The sequence below is a fragment of the Colletotrichum aenigma genome (assembly GCF_013390185.1).
Source record: "Colletotrichum aenigma strain Cg56 chromosome Unknown KSG_Cg56_contig01, whole genome shotgun sequence".
Classification (NCBI taxonomy): Eukaryota; Fungi; Ascomycota; class Sordariomycetes; order Glomerellales; family Glomerellaceae; genus Colletotrichum; species Colletotrichum aenigma.
The window spans coordinates 3,405,964-3,425,085 of NW_023500907.1; the positions used below are offsets into that span (position 1 = coordinate 3,405,964).

At 56.4% G+C, this 19,122-nt stretch overlaps 4 protein-coding genes across 4 annotated transcripts; 2 read left to right on the top strand and 2 right to left on the bottom strand.

The window, feature by feature from the left end:
• Positions 1–548: 548 nt before the first annotated feature.
• CGCA056_v000922 (uncharacterized protein) lies at positions 549–1,917 on the bottom strand (the record flags this gene model as incomplete). The annotated part of the gene is made up of 2 exons (XM_037316183.1): positions 549–1,555; positions 1,602–1,917. The coding sequence occupies 2 exons, from the start codon at positions 1,915–1,917 to the stop codon at positions 549–551; spliced, it is 1,323 nt and encodes a 440-aa protein (XP_037184810.1).
• Positions 1,918–7,036: 5,119 nt separating this feature from the next.
• Positions 7,037–8,968, top strand: CGCA056_v000923 (uncharacterized protein; the record flags this gene model as incomplete). Its single annotated transcript, XM_037316184.1, has 1 exon — positions 7,037–8,968. The coding sequence occupies one exon, from the start codon at positions 7,037–7,039 to the stop codon at positions 8,966–8,968; it is 1,932 nt and encodes a 643-aa protein (XP_037184811.1).
• A 5,196-nt stretch (positions 8,969–14,164) lies between these two features.
• Positions 14,165–14,883, top strand: CGCA056_v000924 (uncharacterized protein; the record flags this gene model as incomplete). The annotated part of the gene is made up of 2 exons (XM_037316185.1): positions 14,165–14,381; positions 14,435–14,883. The coding sequence occupies 2 exons, from the start codon at positions 14,165–14,167 to the stop codon at positions 14,881–14,883; spliced, it is 666 nt and encodes a 221-aa protein (XP_037185206.1).
• Positions 14,884–15,065: 182 nt separating this feature from the next.
• CGCA056_v000925 (uncharacterized protein) lies at positions 15,066–16,139 on the bottom strand (the record flags this gene model as incomplete). The annotated part of the gene is made up of 2 exons (XM_037316186.1): positions 15,066–16,023; positions 16,084–16,139. The coding sequence occupies 2 exons, from the start codon at positions 16,137–16,139 to the stop codon at positions 15,066–15,068; spliced, it is 1,014 nt and encodes a 337-aa protein (XP_037185207.1).
• Positions 16,140–19,122: the final 2,983 nt, after the last annotated feature.

Genomic DNA, 19,122 nt, shown 5'->3' on the forward strand with positions numbered 1-19,122 from the left:
CGATGGTTACACAGTCCGAACGTCAGCCCTCCTTCAACCGAGTCGATGGCGACAAGGCGGCCAATGAAGGCACCCGGTCGTGCCATCCCCGCGATTAACATGGTCATCCGGCCCCCCATCCCCGCCCGCCGCTGCCGTCCAACGCCGGGCGCTGCGAGAGCTCGTCCGGGGCCCTGCCGGCCGGAAGAGCGACGAAAATTTCACCGAAGTGAGGGGTTTCGTGTCTCCGTGTTCTGCCATCATCCATGACAAGTCAGATCTCGACGCGGACGTTCAAAACACACACGCCTGAGCCGCCTAAACCCAGGGTTTCACGCAGCGAGGGAAAGGGTTTAGCGGAACGACGTTCTGGCTGACATGAGACGGCCTAATATGATATCCCTTGCATGCAGATGGTACGTGACAGGCCCGCGCCGATGAACCAACGTAAGCATTTAGCCAAGTAACCTAGACCTAACGCCTACATGTGATGCTACATACCCACCCCAGAAACGACAACTTGTTGTAAAATCAGATGGAAGAAAAAGCGAGACCCTTTTTGTGCTCCGTCATGGCCATATCGTCGACCTCATGGCGTCCTCGCGAGCTTCATGTTTCCCGTACAGCGTCGTGAACTCGTCTTTCCAAGCAATTGTATCCCCGAGCGGATGCGGTACCGCCTGAGGGCCGTCTCCGAAGGCATATGACCGCCGCAGTGCCAGATTCCACGCAAAGCTGCTCTTGCCGATGCCTGCCACCAGCCCGGCCCGGAGCATGATCTCGTAGTCCACCAGACTGCGTTGATCCCACGTGAACGCTTCCAGCTCCTCCATCTCCTGCGCATCAAGAATGTCGCCCTTGGTGACGACCGTTACATTGAAATCTTCGGCACGTTCTGCAAAGGCCGTGACGTTGGCATCGGTCGCTCCAGATGCAAGGTAAGCAACAGGGGCGCTGCAGTCCGACAGGAAGTGGAAGTAATCCGCAGCCTGCGTGATATAATCTGGAAAGCCCCCTCCGGTAATGTCTTCCTCGGTGCGTAAGTGAATCCCGACGAAGCTCTCCGGGTGGTACCGCGTGCGCGGGTCGAGATTAAGCCTGAAACGGTGCGCAAGTGAGAAGAGCGCCGATGCGGCGAGCCGTCGAGCATCTTGCCGAAGACGCAGAATACGTCCAAAGGATGAGGCCACCGCGGCAGTGTCATTTGCTGTTGGCCACACCCAGAGCGTGTGCTTCAGGTGGACGCGGAGAGGATACTCCCTTGTTGCCGGCGGCGACTGCGTGTCCAACCAGTCGCGGAAACTTTTGTTCCAGCCCTTGGGATTCGCCAGGACAGTGCCATTGACCCATTCCTTGACAAAGACGCCCATATCGAATGCGAAGGCATTCATTACACCGGGGACGTCGTAGAGTTCGTCCAGCGAGTCGTAAACCTTCATCTGAGGGCAGTATGTGGAGAGGACATGATGGAGGTGATCGGAGTCGAAAAAGTAGTCGATGGGCACCCCGGGCTTCGACACAATATCTTGTAGGTTTTCTGGCGAGCGAGGTGTGATTTGGGGCAGAATCAGCTCAGCTATCTGATGTTAGACCAAGAGTACGACCACGAGAGGCCTTCTCACCTCCTGTCTCAATGGCAAAGCGTATGCAATGCAGATAGGCATTCCGTACGACACCGATACCAGCATGTACGGCATCGCAGCTCATAACCAAGCCGGGCGACCATTTTTTGCTCATGCAGAGGTTGGTGATGGCCGATCCATTGAATTTTCCATCAATTTCGTGTTCGAGAAAGTCGGCGACAAAAAGGTCCCTCTGCGTGCGGAAGTTTCGAGCGAGCTCATGGACCTGCTGGCGTGAGATTCCCAGATACCAGATCGACCAGATGATGAACAAGAATGGGCCAGCAATCTTCACAAACTGAAATGGCCCGAGCATGATGGGCAGCTGATGGGTGCAATCGAATTATCGATGGGAAAGCATAGGGAAGACATCTCCTGATGAGGAAGAAGGGGAGCGTCAAAGAAATGACCCTGCTCGTTCGAGGGCGAGGAGACTGGAATCCAAAGGCCCCTCATGGCTTGAGATGTGAGAATTGTGGCGTAGACTGTCGTTCTTAGAATGGCATGGCGTGGATCGACAAATATTGAAGGGATGGGATTGGTGATAGCGCAGCCGACAGACTGCTGGTCCGAATGCTAAATGGTGACGATGGCGTTCTTCAAGTGCAGCTTGGCGTTTGGTCGAGGTCAAACTTCAACTTGTAACATGGACTATTGCTCAGAACAGACAAGTTGCGGCTCTGGTCTGATGAGCTTAATAAGTTGAGCCGGCCGACGAACCTGTTGGACTCGTAAAGCAGCGCAACCCAAAAAAGACCCTCAGTCTGCAGCCTTTGCCACCGCAGGAATGCAAGCCCAGGAAGGGACCTCCCTTGGCATCTCGTCTCCGGCAATTTGACGTGGTCGTCTCGGATGATATGGCCATGCGAGATATCCAGGGATCGAAGATAGGATTCAGAGTCCTGTGTATTGCAAGGCCACCAAGACAGTCCGCTCTTTCTGTTCCATTGCTCTCGACATGAATGCTCAGATGCCAATACCTCTGTGGATCGTGCAAGTCCAGCCGAGTGCTCCTCAAGGCCGTCTGATGATGTTGTTGAATATTACCGCTGGACATCAAGAGCAACGGTAGCAGGGATGCTATGCAGGCACTCGGCGCCACAGCATCTTCGGTTCAATGCTTCCTGATCTCGCAGCAACGTCAAAGCCCGCACAGCACGGCGGCTGGCAGCATGCGCGGTGTGATTGGCCCACACGCGGTGGCCCTCTCTCTTCAGCTCTGGCGTTGCAGTTGCAGTGAACCGTTGTTGTGTGCCCTTCGCCGTTTCGTTCGTCGCTCCAGTCGAACAGGCTTGTGCCTCAGCGTTGACCACGAGCTAAACCGCACGTTGAAACAAGCCATGGAGAGTAAACTGTAAAGAGGGTCGCAAGTTCCGACGACATGGAAGACTTCGAGCTGGCGAGAGACGAAATTGACACCAGCCGGCAACACCCCGACATTGAGAGCTGATTGCCCCAGACGTATGTACAACGGCAGAGAGCATGGCCTTCGCATGAAGTCCACCATCCTCGCGTTTCGGCGGATCTCGATGGTTCAGCTGCTGCGTCGCAGCAGACTTGCTGATCACCGAGGCGGGCCTCCTGTCATTTTCTCTCCGACCAAAACCAATGCTAACCTGGTCGGCAGGCAAACAGGTTCATGGAAATTAAACGGTGCGCTGCGCAGCGAACTCGCAAGAGGCGCTGGGATCAACCCACTTGCTGCATAGGGCAGGGTGCTTGAGAAGCGAGAAGCAGCAGATAAGGTCAGATGGTAAAGCCATCCCAGAAAGGGCTCACCGCATCGCGACTCCATCGCCGTGCAGACCGAAGCAGGCATTGAGAACCGGCTGGCGCGCCATGTTGTGCTTCGATTGGCTCGACGTCAACCGGCTTCACTGCGAATAGCAGACACTTTGGCAGGGTAGGAGAAAGCAGCGCAGCGCAAAGCAACGCCGTGCACCCTGTCCTTGGGATAAATGTGGTTTGTGTGTTTCGCGTGAGCCGCCGAACGAAGCTCGTATTGGCATGGTTTGTGGCCCTGTCTACCAACCTCCAGGCGTTGTAAGTGTAAGTGCCAGAGGGCCTGTATTCCTTGAGAACGCACGCGATGTTAGTGTCGGCCGGGATCGTCTCAATGGTGCCCTTCTCTTGGTGTCGCATCGTGCAAAGCGTTGAGAGGGCACACTGCACCTGGGCCGTGGAGATAGCGTGGTAGGATTTTGCTGGGTTGTTAATTGCTCCTGGCAACAGGGGAAGAAGCAACTCGGGCCTCTTCTCATGAATCAGGGCGATCGTCGGAAGATGGCACTTTAGGACCTCAGCTACAACTTGGAGAAGGAGCCAGGAACGTCGCCTTGGGTCTTTCCCCGCCAGTCAACGCACAGCCGCCGCTACCCATCGATCCTCGCGTCACATCTTCATGCGCTCCAAAGTCTCAGTTGCGTTCTCTTCTCACTAAAAAGGGGACCAGGAAAGAGCTGTGGTGGCCGCGGGGAGCTGCCTTCCATGTCGATACTCAAATCCAGGACAGAAGGACCCAACGGAAACAGTGATGTGTGGCCTGGACCTGCCCTGCTGAGAGAATGTGAATGCAGGTGACCCCCGTCAACCCAATGGGAACCCAGGAAACGCGTGACAGACCCACATATGCATATGCCCCCACCGATCGCGCTTCTTCGCGTGTAAGTCGCGTAAAAGTCGCGATTTCCCACTTCACTCCTGGTCGTCCACCACCGACCGGGCATCAGGCGTCAGAATTTTTCACGGTTCGCACGGATCACATCAATTCAGTTTCATCCGCCTCTGCTTTGCTCAACACACCCCGCCAATTCTCCTGCTCCTTCCATGGACGTCACCGCCCACAATTTGTGATGCCATGAGTCGCTGCCCGCCCGTCGCACTCACTCACCTTGACGCTCACCGGGCACATCTAACGCTTCACCTGCCGCTCTCGCCGCTGCGGTAACTTGCTCTCCGTCAACCCAAATGTGAGAACTGGCTAAAGGAATACCAAATCCTCGCCCATCGCAGCTGCTTCACCCACTCGCTCTCTGGGCTTGTTCCTTTCATTCTGCTCAGTCTAAATTCCGTCGTCGACCGGTGTGACTCTGAATCATACGTCCACGCTCTTTTGAGACTCTGTCTCGTCCATTGCAATCGATAGCTTCCAACTTCAACCAGAGCCGGCACCACTACCCACCCGATCATCCACTTTGTGGCTTGCTAGCCGCTCACTCTCCGCACGTCGATACTTTGTTCGTCCCAAGAACGAACGGCCGGCACGAACAGGCCTATCGGCTGCATACGCAGAAACCAGCCTCTTGCGTTTCCTGGGCCCCGGTCCCAACCGGCCGAGCGCAAACCATCGCACAGGCTGCGAACCAGAGCACAATACCGCCGTATTCGCGGAGCAATCGCTACAGGGCAAACGCGCCCTACTCACTGCCAAAAAAGGAGACCACGAAGCTGCACACGCACATCCAGCTGCCAGCACCATCTGGTTAATTGTCTCACTGCCCCACAAACCAAGCAACCCGGCCAAGTGTTGTCTTGTGCGAAACCTCCGCTGCACGCCGTGGTCTATCCGGACTCCCAGACATCAGACCGGCTCGTGAAGTGGTCTGTCTTTTCGTCTGTTGGATCAACCGTCCGATTGAGTCCAGCTAGTCGCGGGATCAGCCTGACTTCTACTGCATCTGCTACGCCTGCGGCATCGCCCAACAACCGAGACGGGCCAGTGATCTTGCTGCCGTTGCTGTCCTTTCCCTCATCAGCATCGCGGGGCCTGCTTTGGCTGCGTTGCCTCGACCAACCCGATCCTTGGCTCGGCGCGCTTCCCAGACTTTGCGCGCGTCGTACCTTACCTTGCAACTGCGAACGGGCAAACCGACCAACGGGAGTCCTGAGCTTTGCTTTGCTTTGCTTTCCTCCCTCGTCCGGACTAGACCCTCGTCGTCCGCTGCTCCATGATCCGCTGCACATGCACTCCTGTCGTGTCCGTCGACTGGCTACACCACACAACACAGTGCATACGGAGTGCATGCGCCTACTGCAATCACCGACACCTTCCCGCGCCGCTGCCCAGTTCCCTTGAAGGGCCTCCAAGACCCCTGTGAAGAAGAGGAGAGCAGACTTTGACGAGCCACGACTTCACCCGGTTCCTGTCCCAGAAGCAGACTCAAGACGATCAATCCCCTCTACGGCGCTTCCCACTTCACGCACCACACCGCACATCTTCAGGGTCCTCTCTGCGGACAACAAGCACCATCACTACGCTCACCCGAGACTCCACTCTGCCACATGCGCTGGTAAGCTTCTGGACCTGTCTTGCGGCGCCATCGCTGGTCCGTCGCTCACAGACTCCCCACTGTCAGTCACCTTGGACGGCACGACTAGGTTCCCTTGGGATTAGCCAAGTGGGGGATTCTAGCGTGCTCAACCGCTGTACAACGCCCCCCCGGCCACCACGCTCTGCTGTCTGCACGGGGGCTCAAGCGAGCAGTGTGTGAACCTCACCCCAACTCCAAGTACCTTCGGCGTTCAAGGGCCCGGCTACGGATACCTCTCGCTGCAACCCTCAGGCACTGGGTTCAGGCTCAGGCGCAGGCACAGGTGTCTTCCCATTCGTATCCTGCGTCCCGCCCTGCCCCGACTTCCCAGCGCAAGCTTCGCGCCACCCGCTCTTCTCTTCTCCACCCCGCCCACCGTCTAGAGCTGCCATACATACTACACCGGTCCGCCTCAACCCAAACCGTTCCGATCTTCTCCCTCCCACCCTTCTCTTCAACCACAGTCGTTCCTTTCGCAAGTATCAGCCGTCCTCGGTGGTGGGGGCGCGCTGCGATTCCCGCACGACAAGTTCACGATCACGAGCCTATCCACCACCATTAACGACGACGATAACGTCTGTCCGGCTCTTTACGACCACGACTCTTTTCCTTATCCTACAGCATCGCGAAAACTTGCGCTTGCGACCCCCGATATCTACGATCTACCTACGACCCTAACACGAAACGACGACAAACGACGCGACGTTTTCTTTTTTTCTCATTTTTCTTTCGATAATTACTTGGGAGTTGCAACTGTAAACGGCCTCGATCCAGACGAAGCCTGCGCATACCTGAATCACATTGAGCGCTTCATACCAGTCACTGGAATTGCCTCCTTGAGTCCAGAGACCTGGCAAGTAATCGCTTCGCGCGCAATCTGCGACATTGGTACCGAGTTCCGTTGAGGTCACATTCGCAAAAGATTTTGCGCGCTCTTACGCGAATCGCCAAGCGTTCGAATTCCAGCTTGTCTTAAACTACAGCCACAAAGACGGGCTCAACGGACGCGCTGCCTTTGTTCTCGGCCTTGAAACTTGTTACCTGACCTCATCGCCGAGCTTCGCCGTCTTTGGCATTCTTCCAAGCGGCCGTCGCGTGTCAGAAATCATCTTATTATCGGCCAGGATGAATACTCAACATTCCGGAGCGGCGACCCTGCCAAAGGGCTTTCGCTTCCATGATCCAGAGACGAACCCCAAAACACCGGAGCCTTCCGCGGTGGACGAAGAGTTACAGCCACCGTCGCCTCCGCGCCCGCGCTTCAAACTGAAAAGGCGCGTCGCATCCAACCTCACCGCCTCGACGAGCCACTTTCTCGCGTCGGTCGCTGCTGCTGATGTGCCAATTCCGAGCATTGAAGAACCCGATGCAGCTGGCGCAAACATGCAGATATCCAGCATGACTTACCCGGTTATCCACAACCTCAAAGACTTGGATGATCTCGCGTTACATAAAGTTCGCGGCAGGCGGTTTTCCCCACCTAAAACGCCAGCACCCGGCGCCGCTCCCTCGCTATCTCCCAGACGATATCCCAACTGGTCCATCGACTCTGCCTTCAGCAGCGGCGAGTCTACCCCGGAATGCGAATCCAGCCGTCCATCCACCGCGCGGTCTACACAAACCAGCGCCTCCCTCTTCAGCCGCTTCTCTCTCACGTCCGAAGATTTGCAGTGTATCAGCCCCGAGACTGAGGCCTCTGACCATTTCAACCTCTTGGTAGATGCTGCCGATGAGGTCGCTGAGAAGCCAGTCAACGCGAAGGGGAAGAGGAGAAAGGCCCCTTGGACCAAGGCCATGAGCGATCACCTTTGGACGACTTATCTGATGTACCTTCAAGACCCCAAGGTCACGCCGTTCCGCACCGGCAAAAGCTGCATCCCTCCTCACGGAGTATGCCTCCGTGTTGCCAGGGAAGCCAAGAGGAGTTGGAGAGGCCCCAAGGGCGCGAAGAGATCGTTGAAACCGAAGAGCGGCAGCAGTACGCCTACCGTGGAAGCCGCATGCACCTTCTTGCAGTGGCCACACACATGTGCAGCCACTCGTGCTCATTTGAGAGAGCTGTGCAAACTCAAGGCAGCCTCTTCCGCAGCCCGAAAGACTCAATTCCTCACCCATAGCCCGACGCCTTTCGGCCGGACCGCAACAAGGTTCTGGAACCGGAGATCCACCCCGGCCCGGTCCCCTTCCGTCTTTTCGGCTCACGATATGTCAATGTCGCTGACTCTCAGCACCTCTGAGGCTATGCAACCCCAAGGTCCCCTGGCACAACTCACACAGTCAAGCCCGGAACCCGTCGAAGAGCCAATGACAGAACCGTTTCCTTCCTTGCCTCTCGATGTCTCCGGTCTCAACGTACCTGTGAAGGAACGTCCGCGGCTGGCTTCGCCCTTCATGCCCAACAGCTACGGACCTAGTTCGACGGGGGCCCTCTCTGATGCGATTGCTTCGATGCCTCAAAGACAAAACCAGAGTTTGGGGCATCGCCGCAGCACTCTTCAACCTCCAGCCCGCTTGACGAGGAGTAGGTCCAACACTCAAAAGCGCGTTGGAAGGCCAAGGCTGGCTACTCATGAACCACGAAAGACGAAGCGCCCGAGTCTCGGTTCTGACCTGTGGACTGGGCCTTCCCCTTTCGACGACATGCCCAAGACGCCTCTCCGCCCAGATACGGAGTTTAGCTCAACAAACAGCAACGTCCACGATGACCTGTTCGTCCCGCGAACCAACATTGCAGGACTCTTTACCGCTCCGATGCCAATTCCGTCCGCTCGGCCGGAGACTGCTGGAGCATCTCTGGCAGCCCCTACTGCGCCTCCTGCGCGCCTGGGATCACCTTTCCCTGGTTCAACTAGCTTCTCGTTCCCCAACCGGTTTACTCAGCCGGAAGAGTTCGACCACGGAACTATCCGCCGTCCTTTTGCGACGGTCCAACAATCTGGCGAAAGCGGATCAGCTCCGCCTCGCAACCTGGCTAACCGCCTGGCCTATATTGACGAACGTCTTCGGGAGTTCAGACAGCGCGATACCAATCGCCGCCGGTCGGAATCGCCCTTTTAGTGAATCTTTCCTTTGTACATTTGCTACGCCCGTTACTACTTGACGACTTTACGAGTTCATGCGAGTCATCTGCTTGATACCCATGTGGACAGACTCTTGCAAGGACATACCCCTCGACGGTACATAGACGACAGCACGCTTACGATGGTTTCCTTACTTTTACTTCTCACGGACACATTTGCTTCACATATCGAGGGAACGAAACCCTCCGGGCTTGGAGGACTAATTTCCACTTTGCTTGAGATAGTGTGCGATTTGGACGTCATCCCCCTTTTGTTCTCTTGGCTAGCACTAGCTGCCCAACTCCTGTTATGAAAACCATGACGAAGGATATGATGAAACGACACTCGACGAGGACGTCGGATATTTTTCTTGCTTGTACTTATTGGCAAACCAGCGGACTCTTTTTGGAGGCTCCGGCGGTGTTGTCGAGAAACGAAAAAAAGGACTCCTCACTGAAGGAAGTCACCAAAAGGGCAAAAAAGACAAAACAACCCCAGTGTCAGAGCCGGGAATCAGAACCGGTTTCTTTAGACGAATGGAAACGATCTTTAGGCATACTGCTCTACTGCCCAACTTCGTATTTTGTGAGGCCCGTGGACGTCAACTGACGCATGGTTGTGTCGTCTTGTGTGATATTTGGCCGCTGGACGGCGAATGGCTCGATGGCCTCGACGATGTGCAGTCGAACTTACATGAAGCGATTCGATGAGGACAGTCGGAGAGGAAAGGTGGCTGGACCTATCAGAAGAGGCCAAGACGGTTGTGTGCTCTGCTGATTTGGTGCATGTAGCCGACGAGATGTGCGGGGTGATGTGTGACAGAACAGGATGTCTCTCGTCCCGTCCATTTGCTTGCACTTGGGTCAGCATTGGGAACGGTAGACGTACGTACCTTTGTGATCACTTTTGCTTCGCTGTCCCAAGATGTTTGGTCCCCATCCTCCTATATCTTGGTGTTTGTTTGTTTATTTGGGATGCACGATGGGTTGGGTGTGCAGATCGTGTTGTCTAGTTTGAGGCTCTGGATGGCTCGGTTTCGGCTTCGGATGAGACGGTTAGAGGCTTCGCTGCCGACAGGAGCCTAGGGAAGTCTAGAGGCCTGAGAAACGGAAGACGGTGGAGGAGGAGGGTTATCGGCTGGCGGGTTGGTCATCTCTGCAGGAGAAGAGCCTTTCCTAAATGACCTCGATGAAAGATGGAAGACTGTTGGGATTGTCGACATCTTTCACACCTGCAGGCTTTTTTTGATGCCCCGTGAGAGAGTGTCTGAGGTAGGGCAAAGGATTGAAAAAATATGCCGCAGTATTCCGGGTAAAAGTCGCAGCGGGCCTTCTTTTTTTTTCCGTGACTAGAAACTTGATTACACTATTAGAACAACCATTGGGTGAATTAGCCACTCGGCCGAGAAATAATCCAGATGGTCAGGTCGGGTCCAGGTCAAGCTTGACTTTTGCGGCGGGGGACGGGGACGGGGGGACGGACCGGTTCCATCGCCGGCCGCCACATCGCTGCTTCAGTCTGCCCACACCCACCCTCTCAGACACAGTTCGTCTCGAGAGTCCCGGATATCCGGCTCGAACCGCACAGTCGCTGAACTACAGGCATTGAACACGCCAGTCCCGTCTCACGGCCTTCTAAGCAAGAAACAAAAGCCAGGTTTCGTTGCACGGGAAAAAGCACCCCCACCGGTTCGGGCCTCCGGCTGGGAATGAATCCTCGTTCCCCCCTCCGGCTCATCTCAAATGGCGAGCGAGCGAGGCGATCCGTCCCGCGAGACGAAACGCGGTTCATGGGCGCTGGCCTTTCGCATGGAACGGCTGATATGGGCAATTTATAGGAGAGCATGTATTCTAATGCGATGAAATGTTTCGTTGCGGTTCTGGGCTGTGACATCCGATTGTTCAGTAGTTCGCCCGGCCGGAACCCGAAGCACCCGAACGAAAGCCCGGTCCGTCGTCCGGTCCCCTTTCGATTCCCTAATGAAGCAGGTACCTTGGTATAGTTGACCCTTTTTGTGCTATGGCTTTAGCTCGCAGCAAGGTATCCATTTATTTTCATCTTTAAGCTTCAATAACGATTCGGGCTTGGGTGCTGGTTTGCTTCTCCTGCACCTGAGGATTGTGTAAATTGCGGCGGGCGGTGGTAGTGCTTCGCCGTCTAGCACAGCTCTGACGGATGGTCTGTCTGTCTGTCTAGTCGCATGTTCTAATTGGTCAATTGGTCCGCCTAGTTGGCACAGCTGTCAGCCTAGAAGTCTGCCACACACACGCCCTGGGGAAAAGTCTCCGGGGAGGGGGAGGGGAGGGAGGGATCATCATCAGCCCGTCTGCCTTGAACAATCCTTCCCCAGAGTCGATCGATCCCAAGAGGATGGGAACGGCCACCTTCGATCTGCAGGCTGTGTGTGCGTGTTACATCACTCTCCTCACGCCAGGCATCACTGGTTGAACCACCGATCCTGCCGACTGCTTTTGGAGTGCAAACGGAGTTGACCACTGGCTGTGCCGCTCTCCAAGTATTGGCAGGGAGCGGTGTCTTTTCCATCCATCTCACTCAGCCCGACGACGTCCGTCTGGTCTTACGCCCGGCTTTGCTGAGGTCGCTGCTGCTGTCTCTCGCCCTGCGGCGCGCGCGCGCCCTGCGGTGGAGTGTTGGCGCCGTCATGCTGCCCATCCCCCCCCTCAATTAATAAACACCAAGACATTGGGAGAATGGAAAGAGAGATGCAAGGACTCTTGGGTCTCAATGGGTCTGAATTCCCCAGTTTGCGTTCCTCGTCTGCTAGCCCATTGCCCCTAAGGCCTCCAATGTCTTGTCCTCCGATCCGTCACAGCCGGCCGAGACTTTTGGCGTTTGCGCTGCTGAGTCTGAGCGTCTCCGGCCCATTCTCCGTTCCTCCTCGCGCCGTCTGTGACGTCGTACTGCACTCTAGCTCGACCTCTGAATAAAATTACAGAAACCCGGGGAGGGAAGAGAATACGAGCTACGCAGAGGTAATGACAGCGACCCGCGGAAAAACATAAGGGGATCTACGTGACGGCTGTCGCTCGTATAAAACACGCACTTCAAAATTCCCTTTTGGTACGGCCGGCGCGCCAGGGGATGACCCGTCTCCAGCTAGAGGTAGGTAGGGGTGGGAACCCGACCCGGGAATTCGGAGGTGTCGTGACAGAAGCCCCGAGCGCCTCCCCAACACACGCGAGCGAGGTGAGCGAGCGCGCGTGGTTTGAGCTCCGTGGTTTACCATGTGGTTTACTCCTGCGAAAGTCCGAGGCCAAAGGTAGGGAGAACGCTGTGCAAGCACGTCAAATCGGGCTCGGTTGCGCGTGACTTTCTTATTCCGCGAGGGAGAGCGAGGCATCCGCCAAGCTGCTCACCACAAGATCAAGAACCGGGGCATTGATTACAGTACAACGCGCTGCTTTGTAAGTACCTATGTTCAGGCCCCGTCCCAGGGCGCCGTCACGTTAACCCAGGAAGCCCGTCCAAACGAAACAAACCCCCATTTGGCACCAAATAAGTAGCGGATCGTTCCCGAACGAACGACGGCGCCGAACCCCGTAAAAAACAACCCCGTTTAAAAAAAAAAAAAAAAAAAAAAAAAAAGGAACCTTGTGTAGCAGCTTGTTTAAATTACATCAAGCCCGGCAAACCCATCTTAACCCCCATCGGGACAAGGAATAGACTGGAGCATCGGGACAGAAGGGGATGAAGTTGGACCCAAGCTCTGCTGAACATTCGGGCAGGGGCAAGGGGCAGGGACTCGCAGGGCTGAGCCTCTTCTTCCCTCGGGGCGGTTCTTCTCTCTCGGGGATATGATTCCCGCTGCCTGCTTGAACCTCCGTGACCTGGGCAGACAATTCCCCTCGGAAGTGTCCAGCGTGAAAAGCACTCCAGCAAGAAACTCTCTCTCTTGAGAAGGATGTGAAGCCACCACCGTCAAGCCAAGCCGTTAACCCAGCTTCACCCAAACCCGGCCCAGAAGCCACAAGAAACCCCGTTCGTTCGTTCATGCAAAATAAGCCACTGACCGAACCCCCCAACGAACGATCAACAAGATCAGGTCCATTCGGGCATTCGCTTCTCTAATAATGGCTGCCTCCCTCCTACCTAACCCCCCGGTCCGCCCAAAAAATGCGCCCACCCCAAAGCTCCGGTGGTGGTCCCCTTGGCGCACGGAGCCGGCTCGCGCATCGATGGGGGCCCCCCTCCCCCTCTCATGTGTCTTTGCATTCCTTATTCTTGCCGTTCGTCTTACACAACGTAGGTAGACAGGTACATTGAACACCTCGCATTGTGAGAAACTCAATTCCAACGCAAAATCAGCGGAAGGGCACGAGAGAATCCGATGACAGCGCCGGTGTCACGCCTCTGAACACAAGAATCTGAGCTTGCAAAAGCCTACCTACCAAAAAGAGGCAATACTGTGTAGTCCAAACTCTCGGCTCATGCGAGAGACCTCGACACGGAGATCGGACCAGGCACCGCGTCCAAGCTTTGGGCTTTTGTACAACTCAGAATGTCCGGTGGTCACACACACACCTTTCTGGTGGTCGCATGCCCTTTTTCCCGTCATGTCTTTGGACGCCGCGCCCCCCACCCCCTCCCTAGGCCGCTACGCCCGGCTTATGCTGGGCCGCCGCTGGTAGGTACTTCTCCGGGCTTTTCAGAGGGAAGGGAGGGAGAGCGGGGTGGTCAAGTCTATAATATCGCGTCAGACCGCACCACCACACCTTCGCCCTGCTTTTCTCGTGTCTCGTTCTTTTCGTATGCTGGGGGTTTTGCATTAGATCATAGAGTCTAAGACTTCATCTAACACACCAAAGCTCCAGGCTCGACTAGCACAGTGCAGTGGGAAATCTGACTTGCTTACGACATAAGCTGTGTGTAATCTCACCAACGAACGAACTTCACAGCTTCACACGACCACGACGGCAAGCGGCAACATCACACGTACAAACACACGTACACGCGTAGACGCGAATTCACAGGGGAAAATCACACGACGGCATCACATCAACATCACTGAACCAACAAACAACGAAGTTTTCTCCAAACAGAACATCTGGTATCTTCAATTCGGGGAAAAAAGAAAAAAAAAAGTTTCCTCTTCCTCCCCCCACTCGGAAAATCTGATCAAAAAACTATATACATCTTTTTTGGGTTCTTTCACAGGAACACAAAAAAAAAAGTTATGGCTCGTCTGAGTGTCAAGGTCCTCACACAACTCCTGTCGGTCGCCGGATCAGCCGTCGGCAAAGCGACGCCGTCATCATCACTGACACCGATCACCACCGCCTGCGCGCGCGTCGAGGCACCCGCGTCCTTGACGTGGCTGCTGCAGGATCAGCCCTTTGAGCAGGAGGACCCGAGTTCGTTTTTTTACGTTAACCAGGATATTGACGCCACAGGTAAACCCCATCCCTCTGTGTGATGTTGGATTGGGTGTGCTTATCGAGACTAGGTAACAAAGCCAACCGCGTCGCGCAGCTCGTGACGTTTAGCTCGACGTCGTCGATCGCAGACGAAGATGCGGCACCGACGACAATGACCCCGTGCCAGCTGCTCTTCGCGATGCCCGAGGACTCGGAGAGCTGGGAGCTGATCCAGCGCGAGGGCGCCGCGGAGCTGCGCGTGTTCCGCGTCCCGGAGGCCGCCACCCTTGCCGACGTCGACAACGACGCCGTGCGCCAGAAGAGGAACCTCGTCGGCGCGGTCAAGGTCAAGCCCGGCACGCAGACGATCGACCTCGGCCGGTGCGACGGCGGCGGCGGCAGCTTCGTGTTCGAGCTGGCGGACGCGGGACGCAGCCGCGTCGCGTTCCGGCAGGCGTCGAAGCCCGGAGAGGGGTTTGGCGTGTTCATGGGCAGCGGGTGTGCCGCGCCGAAGAGGGAGGTTTCCGAGGATTTGTGAGCGTGTTTGGGAGGGCCGTTTGTTGACGGAGCCGAATGATTAAAAGAAGATTTTCTCGGGGGAGGAGGAAGGGGAGGGCGGGTTGTTTATTTGGTTTATCGTTTGTTGGGGCCGGGCTATTGGTGAAAACGTCCACCTGGGAACGGTTTCCACTGACGTACGACACTTCCCTCTCTTTCCCCTTAGAAGACCTGCGCGGTGTGCTGCTGCGCCATCCTCTGCGGCCTTTCCCGGCGGGAGTTGCTTCTGCGGATGGCCGGCGCCGGGCCGATCTCCATTACCAACGGCACCATGAGGAAGTTATCCAGCTCCCTGCTGGCGGTGGTGTGAGGACACCTGCGCTCGCCGACGGCGGCGCGATGGCTGTGGAAGGAGCACTGGCGGAAGCCGAACTGGCGCTCCTCGTTGCGGAGCTTGTTGGCCGGGATGCGGAGCTGCGGGTTCTTGATGCGCGTGTCGAGCTTGCTGGACTTCATCTTGCGGAGGTGGGAGGTGTAGTCGGCGGCGAAGTCGGGGAAGCGCTCGAACATGGCCTGGAAGCGGTCGAGGCCGCTGGCGTCGGCGTCGTTGTGGTATGAGGAGGAGGTGGCGCCGCCGGCGACGGACCAGGCGACCATGGCGACGGTCCACCTGCGCAGACGCATCGCGGCCGGCGAGTCGCAGTCGCCGTAGGCGTACTCGACGAAGCGCGGCGTGACGTCCCAGTCGCAGCGGAGGTAGATGTCCTGGAGGGCGTCGATGGCGAGGTCCTGGAGGTGGTGGAGGTCGAGGCGAGCGGCGAAGATGTGCAGGCGGACGAGGGCCCAGTGAAGACGCTGGCAGGGGACGCCGGGGGCGTCGCTGACGAGGATGATCATCTCGTCGAGGTGGCGGCGGAAGCCGTCACGCTGGTGAAGCCAGACGACGAAGAGGTCGAACATGGAGGCGGACTCGTTGGGGAGGCGGATGGTGGAGTTTTGCTGCGGGAGCCATATTTGGACGGGCTTGCCTGATGTGTTGACGATGCCGGCCGGCGTGGCGTCGAGTTGGTCCTCGAAGAAGGGGGCGACGTTGCTGAGCATCCTCTTGTTTACACGGAACTCCTTCATCTTCTCGCCTCTACCGACGAATACGCGGGCCACGTTCTCATCCTCGCTTGATCTGAGAACGAGTTTGTTAGCCGTGTGTGTTGAGTTGGCAGACCAGGGGTAGACGACTTACACATTGCCCATTGAAGGGTTGGAAAAGATAGCCTTTGGTCTCGACATAGGGGCCATTGTGATGATTTATGGTAGTGCTCAGCACCAGATATTCGAGCTCAGCTCTGTAATAAGAAAGTAGAACAGACACACAAGAATAAAGATACCAAACCAAGGAAAAGGAACCAGTTGAAGGCCGTGAAGACGTGATGCGTTGCAATGACTCTCCCAGAGAGCTTGAGAAGAGGAAAGAGAGCAGATCACACACGAACTCCTGACCCAGAACCGAGGAAAGCTCTCCCGTTATGAATTGCTTCAAGTGTCCCCGATGCAACTCCAGCCAGGGCAGAGCAACAGCATCGAGCATGGGAGAGCATGGGAGAGCATGGGAGGAGCATGGGAGGAGCATGGGGCCGGCTTGGGACAAGCATAGGACACGGCATGGGATGGAACGGCGTGGTGGAGAGCATGGGATGGCGGCATGGCGCACGCAAACTCCGCTAACACAGTCTAGCACGAAACCCCCTTTGTCGTCTGCCAAGCGCAGTGTGCGAATAAGCTTATACGTGATAATCGACGTTAAGTCGGTTTCAGAAAGGAGGGACAGCCGTGGCTGGCTCCGGTGCTTACTGCTGGCATCTGGGGCTCGTGCCGGGGTCCGCCCGGGCGGCTTCCTGGCAGCTCGCCTTAAGAGAAGGCTGATATGGGACAGCGGTTCACGAAAAAGACGAGATGTCGTTGCTTGGGGCGGGCAGGGGTCGCGGTTTCAAACGTCATTGTCAAACACGCTGTGTGCAGTGGTGTGGGAGTCGTGCCGCGCGAAGTGTACCCTCGACATGGCTCGACTGCTTCAGGTGACAGGGTTGCGGGCTGTGAGCCAGTGGTCTTTTCGCGGGCAGACGGCTGTAGCGGAAGCTTGGGGCAGCCTTAGCTGTGGCTGATATAGGACCGGGGTGCGGTGCTTGGGCTTGGGTGCATTTCTTGACGTTCCCGCAAGCCCTTGTCAAGAACCGTCTCGTCTGTGCAGACGATCTCTTATCAGACCGGTCCAAGGGGATTGGAGTTGCATCCAGACACTCTTCTGTGAGGATGCCGTAGCACACGCGTGGGTTCGGTGGTAGCGTACCAGCTTGGCTGTCAATCTCACCCACAGACGGCACAGAGATGGTATCACGGATCCTATTTTTGGTGGCGTTTTTTTTTATAAACTCATGGCTTGAAATGTTTTGGACGAGCAAGCCAGACGAAGAGTTGAGGCGTCTTGTGTCGTTGTTTCCTTGTCAGTTGTGGCCAATAAACAAGCTAAGCAGGTTGTGAGAAGGATTGTGTTAGCTCCCACAACCCCGGCTATAACGGAAAGAAACTCGTTGAAGACAGCTCCGCTTGCGCGCGCGCGAGGGCATCGTGGCTGGCCTCAGTCGCCTGCATCACGAATCACGGCCGCCTGGGCCTCGAGTTGGTCTTTTGCAGCGCTCAGGTGTCATTGAAAAAAAGGAGGCATCTCAATGCGCATGACCATGACCATGACCATTAACCGGTAGATGTGCAATGATCGTAGCCAGCATCGAGGATCCGTTCGTTCTCGATCTTTTCGACTGCGCCCGCGCTGCATTGTCCTCCTTGCGGCCGTCCAATGTTGCTTGGATCGTCGAGGCAGTGCTACTCAAGGTCGCGGGATTTTCGTGCATCTTGACGCAGGTCAGCCGAAGAACGGATGCTAAGGCCCAGGCACCTATATCGCATCCATGGGACGTTTGGTTTCAGTCGTGGAGTTGGGGTTCGCTGGAAAAGTCGAAGGCCCGTATTCACGAGCTCGTCTAAGAGAGGTTTGAAACCGGGCGTCGAACAGCGGAGTTGAGGCGAGCATGGCCGCGAGGAGTGGTAAAGTGCCACACTGCATCTGCAAAGGGGGAGCCACTGAGCCAGGAGGCTAGCGCACAGGGCGATTGTCGGGCCGGGCGGCAGAATGCAGAGGCGGTGCCCATTGACAAGCCCAGTCAAGGGAGACCTGCAATATCGGGGGCAGCTGGCTCCGATGTGCCTGCATGGAGATGTGGAGTTGAGGGGTGTTTGAGTGGGAGGGACTCGGAAGTCTTGAGATTCAAGATTGCAAGATTGAGAACCCCCCGACCCGACAGCGACCCCGACACCCGTGTCCGACCCCCGACCCGTAACCGTACCTGGTAACAAGAGGAAGAACCGGGAGCAAGGGTCTACCGCAGTAGTCTGTTTTGCGCGGATTTTTTTTTTTTTCTTGTCGTCGTCTCTTTCACTCTCTCCTGTAGACAGGGTCCACGGAGTCTCCCAGGCGAGGCGAAAAGACTCCGGTCCTCTGCCGCCGCCCCGTCGTCAATCGTCGAGTCGGCGGGTTCTTGTCTGGGTCGTGTCTGGGTCAAGATTGGGTCCCTGGGTCTTTAGGTCGATCACGCCATTGCGGATTGCCCCAGAAACAACAAGTGTCGAGGCCACGGCCATCGCAGGCGATTGTTTGCCCGAGATGTTTTGACAGCGACAGACCAGACGAGGGGCATCGACGATCTTCAGAAGATGGCGGTTGACGTCGGGAGCTCCCACGACGATCAAGCAGCGGGCGAGACTGGATTAGATCATTTTAGTGTACCAACAGGCGCCGTTGAGCGGTGACGAGTGGCGGATCGACTGCAATTGGACTGGACACCGTTTGCAAGAGAGAGAAAAAAGAAAAGTTTGGGTGAGAGCTAGGCCGTCTTCGAGACACCCACCACGACGTCAACGTCGGCTCGATTGAACGGTGAAGAATTCATCCAATCGAGAGAAAAAGCGCGCGTGAGGGTAACACATGGCTGTCCGAGTTGAGGGGGAGGCCGAGGAATTCGTCGTGATGCATCACCACCTCAACACTTGGATAGCTCGGGGAGGACCCTGGAGATGTCTCTTTGCTTGGATTGCAGCTTGGTGAGGTGAGCTTCGCTGGGCCACATGTGCTTCACAGCAGTGGTAGTGGCCAATGGGAGGCAGGGACACGCAGCTGCCCGCGCTTGCCCACAAAAAAATGGCTTTAAGCTCGTGGGATCCTGAAGTG